We start from the raw sequence: 18,654 nt of genomic DNA, 5'->3' as shown, positions 1-18,654 counted from the left end.
TTTTGTTGAATATAATGACATTATAATTGCTATTTTTATTTGAGACCAAGTTATCTTCTTTAGCTCGACGAGACACTACAATATATCAAACCTATCTCAGAAAGAAAAAAAACAGCTTGTAACCTACAGTTATGCTATTCAGGTGATTTAATGTTAATTACGATACTAGCACTTGAGAAATCTTTGGGAACATGGACAAATAAAGGAGTGAATTCTGTAAAAGGTTTTGTACTATTAATATACATTTTTGTTGCTTTCCCTGGTGCAGTGCAACGTATTTACTTAGATGGAGGTGCAGGGCCATCAAAGAAGAATTGGGTGACTTAAGGTTGGCTAGAGCTCAACTTGAGAAAAGTTCAAGTCCAACTTGGTCTGGAGCTAAACAGAACTCAAAAGAAACAAAATCACTTCGTGCTTGAATCAAGCTTGAAATCAAAATTTAATTATAGCTTGAACTGAGCTTGGTTCAAATTTGATTTAATTTCACTATGATTTTAGGTTATCAAGCCGATCAATTAAGATCATATTTAGAAATTAAACTTGAAATGTGCCTGAATTAATGATAAATAAATCAAGCTTGATCTCATAGTTCAAGTTCAAAATTAATTTCAAATCCCATAATAGAACTAGAAATAGGAATTTGAAAATGTCAAATTTAAATGAAATAGAAAATAAAAATAAAATAAAACAAACAAAAACAGACATGGAAAAATTAAAATGTCAAATACAAATAAAAAGAAGATTTATACGATATAGAAGATGAACTAAAAATAGAAATAGAAAATAAATAACATAGCAAAACTCTATGCTATACTACAAAATAAAAATATCATAACGATAAATAGAATTATAAGAAAATGTATTAATTGGAAATAAAAATAAAATAGCATATATATAATATAAAATATAAAACTATAAAATATTAATAGTATCTCTTTTAATATTATAATATAACTAATTAATTTAAATATTAGAATAGAATTGACATTCTTCTCATGCATTCTTTTGTTTGCTGCCCGAAGCTCCAATTTTGGCGGTGGTGCTCCTTTAGACTACCACCATTGACTTTGATTGTCAAAGTTCTCAATGATAAATGAGATATTGTGTAGAAAATAATTTTTTAAAAAATGCATAAGAACATATATGCATATTGGATCCTGAAAGTACCTCTCCAGCTTAATGCAAATTAAAAATACATATTTTTTGGAGCCTATATTTTACATTTCATAGCAATTTTATAAGGATATTTCGCATATTGAATGAATCTTGAGAGTGTCGGGCAACTTCTAAGCCTTTACCATTAATATTTTTGTAAGGATTAAAAAAATCTTTATAAGTATTTTGTATATCAACAAAGACAAAACTTTGGACATATATATTGAAACAAAATGGAAATTTTATACGTACTTTTGGCATAAACTTAATTTTGCCAAATACGTTCTGAATGTAAAATAATTTTTTTTCACATTAAAATATATCGGTACCTTCGTATACAATTGTTAGAATGGGAGATGACAACCATGGCACGTATCAGGATCCAGGGAGCTTATCAAAATTAGATTTTGCCGGTGGCAAATCCAATCATATAACTGCCGGATCCGTTGACTGCTGCGTGAAGTTTCAATCACCGAAGCTGGCCTTTGTAAATACTCCTCCTATGCATCCTCAGTACCCACGCTTCCAGGCTCTGGCAGTAGCACTCGCCAGAGATGGCAGCAGAATGTTCCCAAGGTACCCCTCTCCTCGTCCTCTTCTTCCTCCTCTACTTGACTTGGTCCACTTCTGTCCACTCTTCCAGCTCTATCCCTCCTCCTCTTCCCATTGTGCCCCTCCCCTCCGCCGCTCAGCTCCGGTGGCAGCTGGGCGAGATGGCCCTCTTCCTCCACTTCGGCCCCAATACCTTCACCGACTCCGAGTGGGGCACCGGCCACGCCGACCCCGCCGTCTTCTCCCCCGCTGCCCTCGACGCCCGGCAGTGGGCCCGCGCCGCTGCCGCCGGCGGCTTCTCCCGCGTCGTCCTCACCGCCAAGCACCACGACGGCTTCTGCCTCTGGCCCTCCGCCTACACCGACTACTCCGTCCGCTCCAGCCCCTGGCGCGGCGGGCGCGGGGACGTCGTGGCCGAGCTCGCCAGCGCCGCCAGGGAGTTCGGGATCGGCTTCGGGATCTACCTCTCGCCGTGGGACCGCCACGATCCTTCCTGCGGGAAGACGAGGGAGTACAACGAGTACTACTTGGGGCAGATGAGGGAGCTGCTGACTCGGTAAGAAAGCTCACTTTTTGGTTGGTATTCTTGATGTTGAATTTCGAGAGAAGTCGGATTGCTTGGATGGAAACTGCCTGTTTATTACTTGTTCAAGGATTTTTTGGTTAAAGATCGGATCTTTTTGCGAAATATGAGATCTGGTCTTCATAAAGATTTGATTTTTATATCGGTTTTGGAATTATATTTATTTTCCCACTTACATACCATACGGAATTTTTATTGTTCCTTATCGACTCATTCTTTTCCATTTGCAATTAAATTTTCTCTGTGGAAGACTCCTGATGTTCTGGGTTTTAGAACATTTGCTGGACTGGTGGAATCTAGATTTAGAGAATTCTTCTTCTTGATCTGTTCTGTTTGCTGGGAATGATTACTGTATGATTAGTTGATGCATTTGTCAGCATTCACTTTTAAACAGTTCTCTTTTTATCCACTTCATTTTCCTGAAAACACTTCAGGCTAAGGGAATTGTGGTTCTCTTTGTGGCGGTTGAATATTTTTGAAGCAGTTATGGAGATATTCAGGAGGTTTGGTTGGACGGGGCAAAGGGAGAGGGCGAGAAGGACATGTACTACCTGTTTGAATGCTGGTTTGCACTGATTCATCAGCTCCAACCTAATGCTGTGATTTTCTCTGATGCCGGACCAGACAGCAGATGGATTGGAGATGAGGATGGAGTCGCCGGTTCTACTTGCTGGTCTCTTTTCAATCAAAGTTCTGTTACAATTGGTCACATTGATGATCAGTGAGAACTTCCTTCTCTATTCCTTGGCTCATTGTTTGTAATCTATTCAGTATTTAAAGGATCATATTTTATCTTTGCAGTTGTGATCTAGCACTTTGTTATGAGTACAAAAATAAATTTTTAGTAAGACTAGAACCAGGTTACAAGTCATCTAAGCCCCCATTACACTTCACTTAGATAAGTCAGACTGCATCCATAGCTGGTGGCTAGGGTTTCACAGCTATTTTTCTAATTATAACTTCGATTGGATAAAGAGATATAATCAACAAGCAAGTTTCCTGTTCTATCTCTGAGGCCTTGATCCAATCAACATGCTATAGTGGCCATATTTGTAAGGATACAGCTGATTCCCTTGCTCTTTCTTGAGCATATTCTTTTCCTCATGCACATCAACCACATAGTTAAGAGCATTCATATGGAAACGCATGATGGATGCAAGTACAGGAACACAAATATCAAGTAGATATATTTCATTACAAAAGTGGTTGTAGTTTCTGATGTTGAATTATATGTTGCACAGTTATGATCCTTGCTATAACTTTTAAACAGGCTTAGCTACAACCTGTAACTCCATTCACTATCATCTGTTTAGGAGGTAGGACTAATAAGCTAATGTTATACTTATGAGGAGAAAGCATCCCCTCCTAAGCTTTCCTTCAGAAAATCAAACTGTTAGATTAAGGAATCTGTAAAATACAAGAAATCTGTTGGATTCCTAGTTTAGAAGTTTGCTAGCCTGTCACTCACTCTCTCTCTCTCTCTCTCTCTCTCTCTCTCTCCTCTTTTCATATGTATATCTATGTGTATGCACATACATGCGTGTGTGCCCGCTTGTCACCTTGTATTCATGTTATTTCTCAGCTCCCTTCCTCTGTTCATCCTTGAGATCTCTTATACACCCTTTCCTTGCTGCCTAGGGCCACTCCCTCTCAGCCCTCACTAGTATACTTCTCCATCAATCCCCTCCTCTGCCCTGTACTACTACCCAACCCCATAACTCTCTTCTTTTGTGTCAATCATCTCTATGATCTCAATATGGAGAGAAAAGGAAGCTTTCTCCCCTAAGGGCCTATTGGGAAATCCAGCAGGATTGGGCTAGATTTCCCATTGGATTCATGGAGGGAGCTGTCTCTTTGAGTAGGCCCTTTTTAATCCAATACCTCCCCAGTACAAATCCTGTTGGAGGAAAAAAAAGACCCATGGAGGTCTTTTTTTCTTCCTGCAAGGCACCATGCCTACAATTGGGATTTAGGCTAAGATTAGGAAGGGTTTAGAAGAATATGGGTTGGGCAGGACAACAAGCCCGATTCCTATAGGAAATCCAGCCCAATCCTGCTGGATTTCCCAAACAGGCCTTAAAGGGGAGGAAAGTCCACCTCTCTCTCTATATGTATGCGTTTGCATGTGCGTGCGCACGCGCGCCTCTCTCTTCTCCCCCTATCTATCTTTCAAGCATGGACATATTTATGGAATATGCATATAACGGATATGGATACAACAAAAATATGGATATGATATCACAAATCATCAGTAATAGGATAGAATTTGGTATAACATTGTCCATGCATTGTATGATAGCATAAACATCCACAAACTCCATCTTTTAGTCATCCCATAAATCCATAGTGCACATTCCATTCTCTTTATAGTAACATTGACATCATAAGTCATCCGTCATGTCCATCATTAGGAAGTTAATGTTCATAAAGGTAAGAAACTACACTCCCTTATCCTCAAATAAGTGCCTTTGGTGTATTCAAGAAGTATCAAGAAACTGCATAACTACAATAAGTATCTGATATGTATCCTAGCTATAGCTGATGTATATTTTGAAGCATACAATTAAATACATTGTATACACAAGCAAAAGAGTATAAACATCAAGAACAAATTTTATATGCAAAATTGGCTTAGGTCTCTGTCACCATATTATATGTTAATCTGGTATAATATTTTTTATTGCTTTATTAGGCAAGGAGGTATAACTGAAATTTTATTTACCGTCATTTGTATACAGACAAGACTAATGACCAAATATTGTGCTTGTTGTGGTATATTAATTAGTGCTAAGGGTGTCAATGAGCTGGGGTCAACTCAAGTTTGGCTTGAAAATGAATATGGCCAGCTCACGTCAAGCTGAAAATTCCCATCTCAAGCTTCTCTCATTTATTCTTGAGCCAGCTTGAGTTTGGGCTTCGACTCAAGTAGCTCGATCTTTAAATAGGAGAAAAGAGAAATGGAATATCAAAGGTGGAAATTAGATGCCAGAAATGGTAAAGTTTCGGATGACATCCTTCAGAAAAGGGGCCTATCACCTCCTAACATGAAGTCTGTACAGTGCATGAATGAACTAAACACAGAGTTGGAAACAAGCTGAGTAGGTTTTTCATGATTTAACTGAGCAGATTACTGACATCAACTCTAAACTAAGGGTTACTTAGTTTCTAACCTATGGAACTTTAGAGAAGATGGGCTTAGCATAAGCTAGAAGACCAACTGATGAACAAACTTCTTTCTGCTAGACCTAGAAATAATCTTGTTGAAGGAGGAAGACGACAAAAACCATTATCTAGCTTTTCTCAATTGTTTCATGTATTTTGATGCCCTCCTACTTGGTTCTTAAATATAACCATGACCCAGCCTTGTTAGTAAAGGTAAATTTTGCTTATCGAACTTTGATGTTCATAGCTCATATGGTGTTTGTATGGTAACCGATTTTCTAAGTGTGCATGGATATCTTGACTGCTGTTTTCTACTTTATTTTGAAAATTTTGTATGATTTTTGTCCTATCTAATTTTGCATTAGTCATAAACAAGACAATTTGCAATATTGAAGAAAGTTTAAATGCAATCACCTTTTCACTGCACATGGAACAGATATTCTCGAGGAGGAGATCCAGATGGGCATGATTGGGTCCCCCCTGAGTGTGATGTGTCCATCAGACCAGGTTGGTTTTGGCACAGCTCCGAGCATCCAAAATCAGCAATGACCCTGCTTGACATATATTACAAGTCAGTAGGCAGGAACTGCCTGTTGATACTGAATGTCCCACCCAATTCATCAGGCCTAATATCTGATGAAGACCTTCAAGTACTTCATGACTTCACTGAACTTCGGAGCACAATATTCTCCCATAACTTGGCTCAGAATGCCATTGTTACTGCAAGCACTGTGCGTGGAGGTTTGCATGATATGCACTTTGGTCCCTACAATGTCCTCCAACAAGGTATTTATAGTTTCTGGGCTCCTGAGGAGGGTGAAACAGAGTGGACAATATTCCTGGACTTAGGTCGATCTATATCATTTAACGTACTGCAGGTCCAAGAGCCAGTTCAAATGGGACAGCGAGTTATTAAATTTCATGTTGATATTTTGAGAAATAGAGGGTGGACAACAATTACATATGGCACAACTATTGGGTATAAAAGGCTGCTTCAATTTCCAGTGGTTGAAACTCAGTTTTTGAGCTTCATCATTGATGACTCACGTGCCGATCCGTTGATCTCATACATTGGCATCTACCTGGACCCCTTTACTGTCATTAATGGTCTACCAAGTGCTGTTGTGCAGTCTTCCTTGAATGACACCCAAACAATTAAGCTATCAACATATAATCATTCTGGCAGTGCAAGCATAGCAACAATCTAGGATTCAACTGTTTCTTTTATTGAAAGCTGTTTTAGAGAACCAAAGTCCAAACATTTCCTGAATCCTCCAAATGTAGGATCTTGTATGAGCAGCTAAAAGCACGGGCAACAGATCCCTGCTGTTTAGCCTGGGAATGCTCAGGCTCTCCAAAAAGTATTGCCTGTAAATTATGTGTGTATAAAAGCCATTGACGATGCTGATTACCTTGTAAGGTTTCCATTTATTTGTTATTCAAGCTCCAAATATCGATTACTCTGATGGCATCTTGTTTTATGCTTCGGAAGCATGCCATGTTTTCTACATAGGTTCAATATTTTGTTATATGGATAAAGCATCGCCTTGACTCCATGCACACCATCTTATTCTTCCATTTGTGCAGTTGAAGTTTGGCAACCTGAACCTTGCAGATGTTCCCTTAAAGCATGGCCAACCAATTACATTCTTACAAAACTTTGGATCTAAATAGTTGCAAAGTTAAAGTGATCTTTCTCTCATTGGTTGCCTGAAATTTCTGATATTTGCTTTTGTTAATGCAATCACCGAGGTTGTTCATCCTGGTGCTGTGGAAGCAGCAGCAGAAGTGTTGGCATTGTAGGTGGAAGTATTTTGAGCCTCTTAGGTGTTACAATGGAATGGAATTCATATTTATCCTTGGGCATATTGTCATGCTTTGATATTGTTGTGAATAAGTCGACAAAATTTGCATGTTGCTTACCATGAAATCTAAATGAATGCTAATCTGAAGAACCAATCATCTTTATTGCTGCAGTTTATCACCTGAACAAGCTTAGTTGATGCTTCCTTTCTTTCTTGTATGCTGCTGATGGACTGTATTCTAGGCCCAGCCTTTGGTCCGGCCCGATGGCAACTGAGGGCCTGAAGGCCCTTTTTCCATTCATAACAGGGCAGAGCCCTGGTGAACTACAGCAGAGGAGGAGGAAGAGTCCATAAGCTTAGCCTCCACTCCTATTTAAGCCGTTGACCCTCCTAAGTCTTTTTCATCGGTAGATCTCACAACTGCCATTGTTTTCCTCTGTTTTCTTTTTTTGGTTGCCGACGGTTTGGATTCATCATGTCTGCCAGGAATCGAAGCCGGAGAGCTCACTGGAGCAAGGTAAGGCCTTGGTCTTCTTCTCTTTTCTTCCTCTTCTCTCCACGACACTCTTCAAGATAAAGCTTTCTGAATAGTGCTGGGGATTTTTGATACATAAGTTAAAAAAAAACAAGGAAAAAAAAAAGACTTCCATGCAAGGACAAACTCTCCAAGATGGTTCGTGAGGCCTTATTTTCAACTATATAAATGTCATCCAACTTTGATTTGATATCACACTTTCATAAGTTCTTGAAAAGATCCTCCACTATAATCATTGTAGCTAGGTCTGCCAAATTGATACTGTTGTAGAGTTGCAAGATGATGGGGAGAGAGAAGGTGTTGGGGGGTGGAGAGGCAGTTACATATCTGAATGGGCATGAATGCATAAACATGGATTGTAGTAATGAACCCTTCACTGAATCATCTTATGTTCTTCTTTTAATTCTATTAGTAGAGCTGCTATTGTAGGTATCTTCTTTGGTTGCAACTTTGGCAAAGGCAATTTGTATTGCATCTTTCAGAGTCTTGCAGATATCTGCATTTGATTTCCCTTCCTTTGCATGTTTTGAGCGGCAACAACTTTGGCAAAGGCCTTATGATGTGCAACCCTTGCAACCTCATGCGTCTTGCTTTAGTATAATTTTTTTGCCTGAACCATTATTATTTTTGAAGTGAATTGCTTTGACAGCATCAAGAGAAAGATTGTTCTACCATGCAACTATATTCTCCGGGAAATAAAGTTTTGGATTACTTGCCTTTTGGCATTACTAGTCCATTGCTTCAAGATGTACTCCTCCAGAAGAAAACAAACTCCAACAATAAAAAATCAAAAAATTAAGTCATGCCTACATAAAATGCGAGAGTACTCAGAGTCTTGCAACAGCTACAGTTTGCTTTCTTCTTGGACTGATCAAAATGGATGCTTTAGGTCCTAAATATTTTTATTAATCATAGTGCTAAATCAAGATAGATGCAACTTACTTTGTGTTATATAACTTACAAATTTCTATCCAAACTCAAAAGAAACAGTATGAAAACAATTTGGCAAATCAGGTTGGCTTATCAATTTATATTGCATATTATAGTCTGATATGGATCTAGGATTACAAAAATTTGGCATCTGATGTTGGTTTGTCCTCTTTCATTAGTATGATTTGTAAAGCTCTTGAGTATTGAGACAATTAGTTGGTGCTATTTGTGCTTACCTTTCGCAACTTTTATACCCTTTATTGTTGCCACATTGATAGAGGCCACAAACTTTTCTTTGATTGCGCTCTTGGTGTTTGGTTCTTCCATTTCATATCTTCCAAGCTGTTGTTGCTTGGGAATGATGATCTTTTTTTTTTTTGATAATTGAAAAAAAAAGATCATCATACCCAACAGTAGCTTGGGTATGATATATACATATTTTCAATCCCAACTTACCTAACAAAAGGAAACGAGGGTAGGGAATAACATGAGCTACAACAACGCTGAAGGAGTGAGAGGTGGATGGAGATTGGGGGAGGCATTGCTACTTTGATAGAAATTGGGAAGAGAGTGGATGGAGAGTGCACATGATTTATAGGCTCCACAGTGGCTTCACATTGACAGAAACATGGATAGATTCAACTAGTTGTTATTTTTTTGGAGGGCTCTTAAAATTAGAGGATGAATCTAGTCAAGTTGGTCCTCAGTAAATCAATCTATAGATTTTGTTTCCATAAATGTTGCAAGCTAATTTTGAAAGTGAAATATTGTATAAAGATATAGGCGATTTGATCATGCATTGCAATAGGCCTAGCTGACACTCATGTTTTTTACGTCAAGAGGATGAAGATAGTGGAGTCTGTCCTCATTAAATTATATGCATTATTTCTGTAACCTCCCAATCTAATTTGGAAACTTAGGCATAGGATGAAGATATTGGTGCTTTGATGCATGGAAAGAGGCCTAGTCAACACTAGCGTACGTAAAAAAAGTGGGATTCTCTCCAGTTCATGGTTGAACTAAGAAGGTCCAATTGTAATCACAAGCTATCCATGTAGCACGCATGGCCATGATTTATTCAAATTGCATGCAAAATCTTTAGAGCTTTTGGTTGCAAGATTTATTGCTTTCAAAAAATAGTGAAAACAAAAGCAATGAATAGCAGAAGTTTTGTGCAAATACTATATTCAACATCAATCTCCATGTGGTATTTCACTAATTTGTAGAGAAGCACAAAAACAACAAAAATACCGAACAGACACCTCCCAAAGTACCTCTCATAACATCTCTGATATATTCTGTTTCTTAAATTCAAATTTCTTATATAACGAGGTTTTTCTTTATAAATGAATAGTTTGTGTATATTGGAAGAAATTCCATAGAGCATCATGTTTCTGATGCATTCCCTGTATTTCTGTCACAAGCAGACCAGTTCAGACTTCTCTTCCCTCTGTCAAGTTATTCTTGGATAAAATCAGTCCTTTGACAATCTGTGTGATGTCTGAGGCACATTGACTGTCTTATACAATGTGACTTCAAGACCTAAATTTACAGGTTCTCATTTTCACAGTTTATAATGTGATTGACAGATAATCACATTTTACACTAGGTATCTTATTACTTTTGTAGAAGGTATGATCAATTTATGATAAACTGATGTCATTTTCCTATTTAGCTTTTTCTGCTAGTTGCCACTCTGAATAGATACAAATGATGTCATGTAAACAACAGCTGGAATTGTGAGATCTATATTTGGGCCTTTTGTTGTGCTTGTAAAGACATGAAATCTTCTTGATTGGCTTGTGCACTGGGGTCATCCAGGCAATATGGTGAGTCCTGTGAGCATATATATATTTTTTTTCCTAACTTACCACAGTAATTCTTTATTTTTTTTACTTCCAAGCTAAACAAATTTCTTATGTGATTATATACTTCATTTAAGGCCAAAGTAATTGTTTTCTTGCCTGAATTAATGCTGCAATATCTTTCTGGAAGCATCAAAGAATTATCATTTTGTTGTATGACCAATGACCAACCAGCCTTAATTCATGTGGTTGGCATTCCTCTCCAGTTTGGAAGGATATAGTGCTCGAACCTTAGTGGTGAAAACTGCACCATATTTCTTAAAAAGCTGTATAAACAATGATACGATAGTTTGGTCCACCAGGATACCACTTTTTTACAGCAGAAATGTGAGTGAATGTGGCTAGGAATTTGAACCATCTTTGGTTGGCTAATATTACTAATCATTGATGTATCTCATTATGCACTTTCTAATGTTCCGCAAGTAGGCAAGAGGTCAAAATTCAAAACATTCTATGAAAGCTATGTCATGGCTTCTTAATATCTCATACTAGTGATAATTGATATGTAAAGATACAAAATGGTAAACTCTATGTCAAAAAATTGAAATTGAACAAGGCTGCTAACTTTGGTTTTTTAAGTACTATTTATCCTGAAGTATCTAATGTAATGGAAACAGGAAAAGCATACTTTTCAATCAGTTATGCTCACATGCTTCCATAATATGTTTAAATAAATGACTGGCACATTATTCAGAATTAAAACATGGCCAAGATTAGTTAATAAAATGTTATTTTTGCTTATTTTGTAACAAGAAATAAAATAACTATTTAAAGCAAATATTAACATTAGCTGACATAATCAATAAACCATCCCTAAAACATTTATGAACTTTTGAAATGTAATAGAAGGACTCCAGCAATGCTATTTTGCATGAGTGAGTATATGGACCAACTTAATAATTTTTCATAAATATAATTTCATGGATATCCAATCATTAAACTAATTTATGTTATTTTCAGTGACAATAGAAATCCAAGGATCTCGAAAGAGAGAACAAAGTATTCAAACCATCTACTGCAATGTACTAACTTGAAGGAACCTATTTAAAAAGAAGAGGTTTCTAGAATGCTGGTAACCTTGACTAGCAGTATATTTTAGTTGATCTATGTTGTCAAATAACTTGTTTTCCTCTGATTTTCCGGGCTGTTGTACTCATTGTAATGGGTGGTTATGGAACATTTCTTGGATTTCGGATAAGATTGTCAAAGGATGCAGTGAGTCGTTTGTTTACAAATTAAATTATCATGGTGATAAAAATTTCTGTAGAACATCAACAGGTTTATTTGCAATGATTTGATATAAAATGCATTAAGAATTTAACTTTTATGGATGATTATTGGAAAGAACTTAATGCTTTTATGGATAATCACCTAGGGCATTGCATTTATGTTCCAGTAGATTTCTTATCTTCCTTCTGTTAACCAAATCTTCTATAGTTACATGACTTCTGGCCAGAGTTGCATGTAGATGAGTTCTTGTACAATAAAACATGTCTTGAGATGACTGTGGATAGGTCATAAAACTCAGAAATGGTGGGTCATGCACCACACGAACATTTAAACATCTCATGATTGAAGTCGGGTAAAAATCTATCATTCAGGCTGGGTGTGCCAGTCTACACTGATCCTCAGAATGACTTCATTACGTGAGACTCGTAATGAAAGAAAAACTGGTCAACTGACTGGATCCAAACTGTAACATGAAAAGGAGATTTTTCTTATGAGCTACATTTATCCAATTACATATCTCAGTCCACTGTCTTATGAAGTTCATCTTTCTTTAGAATATACAGAGTTATTTCTAGTGCTTTCTGCATCTACTTAATTATATTGTTGAAGGACTCAAGGCCAAAGATCTGCATCCAGAGCTCCTTGGTGGCATGTTTTTCTTCTTTTTGCTTTTGGTGCTACTGGTGGAACAACTTCTTTGCTCACTTACTAACAAACCCATTTTTGAGAGGTACCTAAAAACTGTGTCCTTATGAAATATGAACATGTTAAGTATTATTCTCATCTTTCCGAATTATTGCCTGACTTTTCTTCCTTTCTTCCTTTTACTTCCATGATTTATGTAAAGCAGGGCTGTAATACATCTGTTGAAAACTATCTTCTTTTATTCCGAGTGCATTATCCTTGACATTTGGAGCTATTACTTCAGTCATAATATCATGTATACTAATTTAATAATATCTGATCTTGCAGTCTTCATGCTGTCAGCGGTTTCATCAGTCTTACCCTGCTGACTGTTCAATCCATTTTACCAGCCCTATTTGAGGTAGAGATTTTGACAAGTCAAAGGATACCATGTGTTTTTCCCCCAGCTATAGATGTTAAAGTTGGATTCAAATGCCATAGCATGAACTATTATCTGTTTTCTATACGAAATGTAAGTGTTGGATATCGGATGTTTAGAAGATCATAGCATTTATTTATCTCACTTGGAGTACAATATACACTTCAAGATATAACACATATATAACGAAAACTCTGGAGGATGGTTGGAATTCAATGTTCTACATCCTCATAAAGGATGTCCTAAAGGAAAGGAAAAAAAGATGATGGCAGGGACAGCCCAAAAATATAAAAACACTGGAAAGCAAAACTTCAAAGAATTGCACATGTGAAGGGAGCATCTCTTGATTTTCTTCTTGACTTTCATGTGCATCACACATCCCAAACACTAGTCTTTCTAAAGGAAAAGGATATATCACATAAGAAACATGCTTAGTTTTCTTCTTCTTGAGGGGGTTATCCCCCACCCGGCTACACCAGTGTAGGCATAAATTGTTAGATATTAATTCAATTATTTGGTGTTGGTCGCCCAATGCCATTGATTACTTGTGGCACAATTCTTTCCAATTTCATATTGATGCTAAATGGTCAATAATTTTTCATGGCACAATGTCTAATAGTTTAGGTGGTTAATTCTTTAGATACTGCCGCGGTTACAATTTAGGATCTTATCCAAAATGGCTAGCCGGAGGTATTATTTGGATTTCTTGATCCTATATAAGTATTCAAGATCTACCTAGCGAATAATCGATGTGGGACTAAACATACGCCCGCCCGGGTTCTTACATACTCTTCCCGTTCAAGTTCTGATGTCCTTGTCAGGCTAAGGGTTTAAATTCATTCAAATCTAATCACAAATATCATGATCGGTCCGTGGTCAGTCCCAATAGATCCGTGCTACTGTGTCCTCTAGTTCACATAGGTTATGGGCCGGGTCCGTTCTGATACCATTTGTAACAATCTAGGATCTTACCCAAAATGACTGGCCGGAAGGTATTATTTGGGTTCCTTGATCCTGTATAAGTATCCAAGATCTACCTAACAAATTGATATGAGACTAAACACACGCCCGCACAGTCCTCACAGCCATCAATGATACACTCTCGTTGCTATTTTACTTTGGTCTTTGTAGGACATGCAGTATATACTCACACTGTGATTCAGGATCATACTGTATAACTTTATGTATGATTTTTTTTTTAAAAAAAAATTGTGTTGTTAATCTGAATAAAAGGATTATGAGTTTAAGTTCTTTCTCTTCATCTGCAGGAAAATCCAGGAATGAGGACTGTACATGGCCTCAGTTTTTGACCATTAGTCTCACGCTAATGGTTTCTCGAAAAATCCGAAAGCAATGTTCTGTTTCCTCGAAGGAGATCCATCGTTGCATCAGTTTTGGTATGAACAGTTCTTCAGTATTAGCATGCACATCATTTTATTTAACTTGCAAAACTAAGGCTATAAAATAAATGCTTATCTAATTACTGAAATTAATTCTAGGGTAGGTAATGTAACTTCAATATATATTACCTTTGTGATGAGAACAACAATAGGAAATTATTTTGATTTTGCAGAAATAGTGAGTTAAATTATTACTGCAAGTTTATTGCTTATCTATCTTTACCCAACATATGAATGAAATGGGATACATCACAATCGAGTAGTTGCAAAGGCATGGTAGATTGTCTTCATGATGAATGAAATGGGAGTCTATGATTTTTTTACCCATTCGACGTGTATCATAAATTTATCTGCAATCAGAAATTTAAGCCTACCAGAAATATGCAATGAAGACAACGAGAGGGATGACCAAGGTGAGTCTGCCAAATGGTAAATGGCAACATATGCTGCATGAACTTTTATTGGAGCTGACCCCAGGGAAATAATGTAAAGGCTATCCTTGAAGCATGCTACTCTACCAAGGTGGTAGCCTGGTGGTAAGGGGGCTTGTGTTAGCAATATATCTCCTAACTAAATAAATAAATCTATAAATTCAATTAATAAAAATCTTAAAGGAAATAATATACATGCATATCATTCGGCATCCAAATAATTCTATTTTAATACAAAATAAATCTATTCTAGCACAAAATAAATCTATGCATTTAATAAGTTTATATCATAGAATTTCAAATCCTACCAATCTACTAATATTAAATTAAAAATAAAGGTAGAAGAAAGTAGCCTGATTGAAAGCAGGTCGAAGCGCGTAGACGCTGTCCCAAAGAAGTATTTGCCCCCACGTACGGGTCACCCGGCAATCCTTCTCGGAGATACGACGACCCTACAACCTCTTCTTCGGCACGTCTCGGAAGAAGTCAAAACGAACCCGATCGGACTTGCAGATCCAGCAAAGAGCAGTATGAAAAGAATAAAATAAAACTGAATAAAAATGTAAAAATGAAAATCGGAAGTGGCTAAGGAGAAGAAGAATTTTTCCAGAGTTTTTCCACTATTTTTCTATATTTTTTTCGTACCCCAAAAGAGATGAAATTGAGGGGTTTATATAGGGATTTAATCGGGGGCAATATGGTCTTTTCGGCGGACGCGTCCGCGCTCTTCTCGCAAACGTGCGCCAACGGGCGCACGCGTCCCATTTAATGCAAACGAAAACGCCAACGAGCGTTTTCGTTTTCAAACGAGCACGCGGCCGCGGCCGCGGCCGTTTCCAGAATGAAATGCGTAACGCCCGCTGGGCGTTACCTTTTTTTTTTTCCTCTCAAACGCGCACGCGGCCAAATTTCGGGCCGCGTGCGCATTTAAATTTTTCCCAACAATCCCCCACAAAAATTTAAATAATTTTAAAATCAAAATAAAATGCTGGATATCTTATATTATGTAATAGGTGTAGGTACCTTTCGGTTTGAACCTTCACTTAGTGACAATTGATTACATCTGTGGAGCCAAGGTGGTCTTAACCTTGAACCTCGGTCCATGGCTCAGATTAAATCAACAGCACACATAATATAGCCCGATCTGGGTTCTAAGCGGGTTGCGCTATTATGGCCATGCGCAGGTATCTTTCATGTGCTTTTTAGGGAATCGCCCATTTTCCATAATCGCGGCCTCACGACTGCACATATAGGTGAGTCCTAATAAGGAAGCTAGCAAGGAAGCTCCTGCCACTTGGGTCTCGGACTCATTAAGAGTTATACAAACGAACTCATCCTACCGCTTGCTTTTATGAGCACTAGCGCCATAGGGATGAGGAAAACATGAAATAGTGCTCCTCTTAGTCACACTCCGGTTTGTTTCTACCCATTGAACCTTTTAAGGTTGGGTTCCCACCGTGGTGATCTATCTTTATGGGCTAAGCCCCATCCCCCTCGACGACTCTAGAACTACTGTTCTAGACAAGCCTTTAGTAAGCTGATCAGCCAAGTTATTTTCTGATTTAACAAAATTTAAGGCAATAACATTATTTTTCAATTTATATCTTAATGATTTATGACGCACTTTTAAGTGCCTGTTCATTTTTACATTGGCATTTTCTTGGTTGCACTTATCTATTGCAGATTTACAGTCACAATGTAAGGAGACAGGTGGTAAAGGTGACTCATCTACAGGAAGGTCTATTAGTAGATCTCTGAGCCACTCAGCCTCAGTGCTAGTAGTGTCTAAAGCTATCAGTTCAGACTCCATGGTACTCCTAGATATTAAGGTTTGTTTGGTGGATTTCCAAGACACAGCAGCACCTCCTAGGAGAAAGACGTATCCTGTGGTGGATTTAACATCTAAGGTATCGCTGATCCAGTTGGCATCACTATAGCCTTCTAGAACAGCAGGAAACCCACTAAAGTGCAAACTATAGGACTTGGTACCCTTAAGATACCTAAGAATTCTCTCTAATGCTGTCCAGTGATCTCTATTTGGATTAATAGTATATCTACTAAGTCTATTTACAGCATATGCTATGTCTGGCTTGGTGTAGTTTGTTAGGAATCCTAGTGAGCCTATGATTTGAGCATATAGGCTTTGAAGGACAGGAGTTCCTAAGTTTTTCTTAAGATGAGTAGAGGGATCAAATGGAGTAGAGACAGGCTGACAATCGGAATAATTAAATTTATTAAGTATCTTGTCAACATAATGACTTTGGGATAACTCAATACTTTTTGCACTTCTAATTATTTTGGTATTTAAAATTAAGTCAGCTTGTCCCAAGTCTTTCATATCAAATTTATGACTTAAAAATTGTTTTACTTCATCAATTATCTGAAGATCTGTCCCAAAGATCAGTATATCATCTACATAAAGGCACAAGATCACAAATTTGTGTCCAACTCTCTTATGATATACACATTCGTCTGTGCTATTGATTTCAAATCCAAATGTCATTATGGTTTCATCAAATTTCAAGTGCCATTGCTTGGGTGCTTGTTTAAGACCATAAAGAGATCTGACTAGTCTGCAAACTTTATTTTCTTGGCCTGAGATTTTAAATCCCTCTGGCTGGTCCATATAAATTTCTTCATTTAAGTCTCCATTTAGAAAAGCTGTCTTAACATCCATCTGATGAATCACTAATTTATGAATGGAGGCTAATGCTATAAGGACCCTAATAGTAGTAATCCTAGCTACAGGTGCATAAACATCAAAGAAATCTACACCAGGTCTCTGAGTAAAACCCTTGGCAACTAATCTAGCCTTAAATTTATCTACAGAGCCATCAGGCCTAAGTTTCTTCTTAAAGATCCATTTGCATCCTATTGTTTTACAACCAGGAGGAAGATCAGTCAATTCCCAAGTATGGTTTTGGATAATTGATTGCATCTCATTATCCACAGCTTCTCTCCAAAAAGGTGAATCCAAAAATTTCATTGCGTCCTCAAAGGTAGTTGGAGAGTCTTCTATTAGGAAGGTATAAAAATCATCTCCAAATATTTTCTCTACCCTGGATCTTTTACTCCTCCTAGGTTCTGCTTCTACTTCTATTTCTCTTGTCCTTATTCTACTAGAGCTACTAGCTATACCGCTATTTACTCTAGTCTTAAGTGGAAAGGTGTCTTCAAAATATGTTGCATCTCTAGCTTCTATGATAGTGTTGTTACTAATATCATTTACTTCTGAACTTATCACCAGAAATCTATTGGCATTACTATTGGCTGCATAACCTATGAATATGGCATCCACTGTTTTAGGGCCTATTTTCTTTCTCTTAAAATCAGGTATTTTTACTTTTGCCAAGCACCCCCACACTTTTAAATAGCTAAGATTAGGTTTTCTATGTTTCCAAACTTCATATGGTGTTAGATCATTATTTTTAGAGGGAATCCTATTAAGGATATAACAAGCTGAAACTAAAGCTTCCCCCCACAAATTCTCTGGTACTCCTGAGCTTATAAGCATGGAGTTAACCATATCCATTAAAGTCCTATTCTTTCTTTCTGCTACTCCATTTGATTGGGGAGAATAGGGAGTAGTCACTTCATGAATGATTCCATGATCTTCACAAAATTGAGTTATATCATTGGATGTATATTCACCTCCCCGATCTGATCTCAAAATTTTAATTTTCTTTTCTTGTTGGTTCTCAGCTTCGATCTTAAATATTTTAAATTTGCTGAGCACCTCATCCTTGGTTTTAATTAGATAGATATAACAGAATTTGGATAGATCATCTATGAAGGTCACAAAATATTTGTTACCTCCTCTAGAAGTTCTACTAGAGTCACAAACATCACTATGGATCAACTCTAATAGATCTGAATCCCTATTAACGGATTTAAAAGGCTTCCTGGGGAGTTTAGCTTCTACACAAATTTGACATTTCTCATG

The 18,654-nt window shown here is 37.4% G+C and overlaps 1 protein-coding gene across 1 annotated transcript; it reads left to right on the top strand.

The window, feature by feature from the left end:
* Window positions 1–1,025: 1,025 nt before the first annotated feature.
* Window positions 1,026–6,918, top strand: FUC1 (alpha-L-fucosidase 1). Its single transcript, XM_008807502.6, has 3 exons — window positions 1,026–2,263; window positions 2,775–3,011; window positions 5,889–6,918. The coding sequence occupies exons 1-3, from the start codon at window positions 1,710–1,712 to the stop codon at window positions 6,658–6,660; spliced, it is 1,563 nt and encodes a 520-aa protein (XP_008805724.4). The 5' UTR covers window positions 1,026–1,709; the 3' UTR covers window positions 6,661–6,918.
* The last annotated feature ends 11,736 nt before the right edge of the window (window positions 6,919–18,654 follow it).

This window comes from Phoenix dactylifera, chromosome 6, assembly GCF_051530095.1.
Source record: "Phoenix dactylifera cultivar Ajwa chromosome 6, Ajwa_hap1_PhDact_Kaust_v1.1, whole genome shotgun sequence".
NCBI classification, from domain to species: domain Eukaryota; kingdom Viridiplantae; phylum Streptophyta; class Magnoliopsida; order Arecales; family Arecaceae; genus Phoenix; species Phoenix dactylifera.
This window is presented reverse-complemented; position numbering and strand designations above follow the sequence as displayed.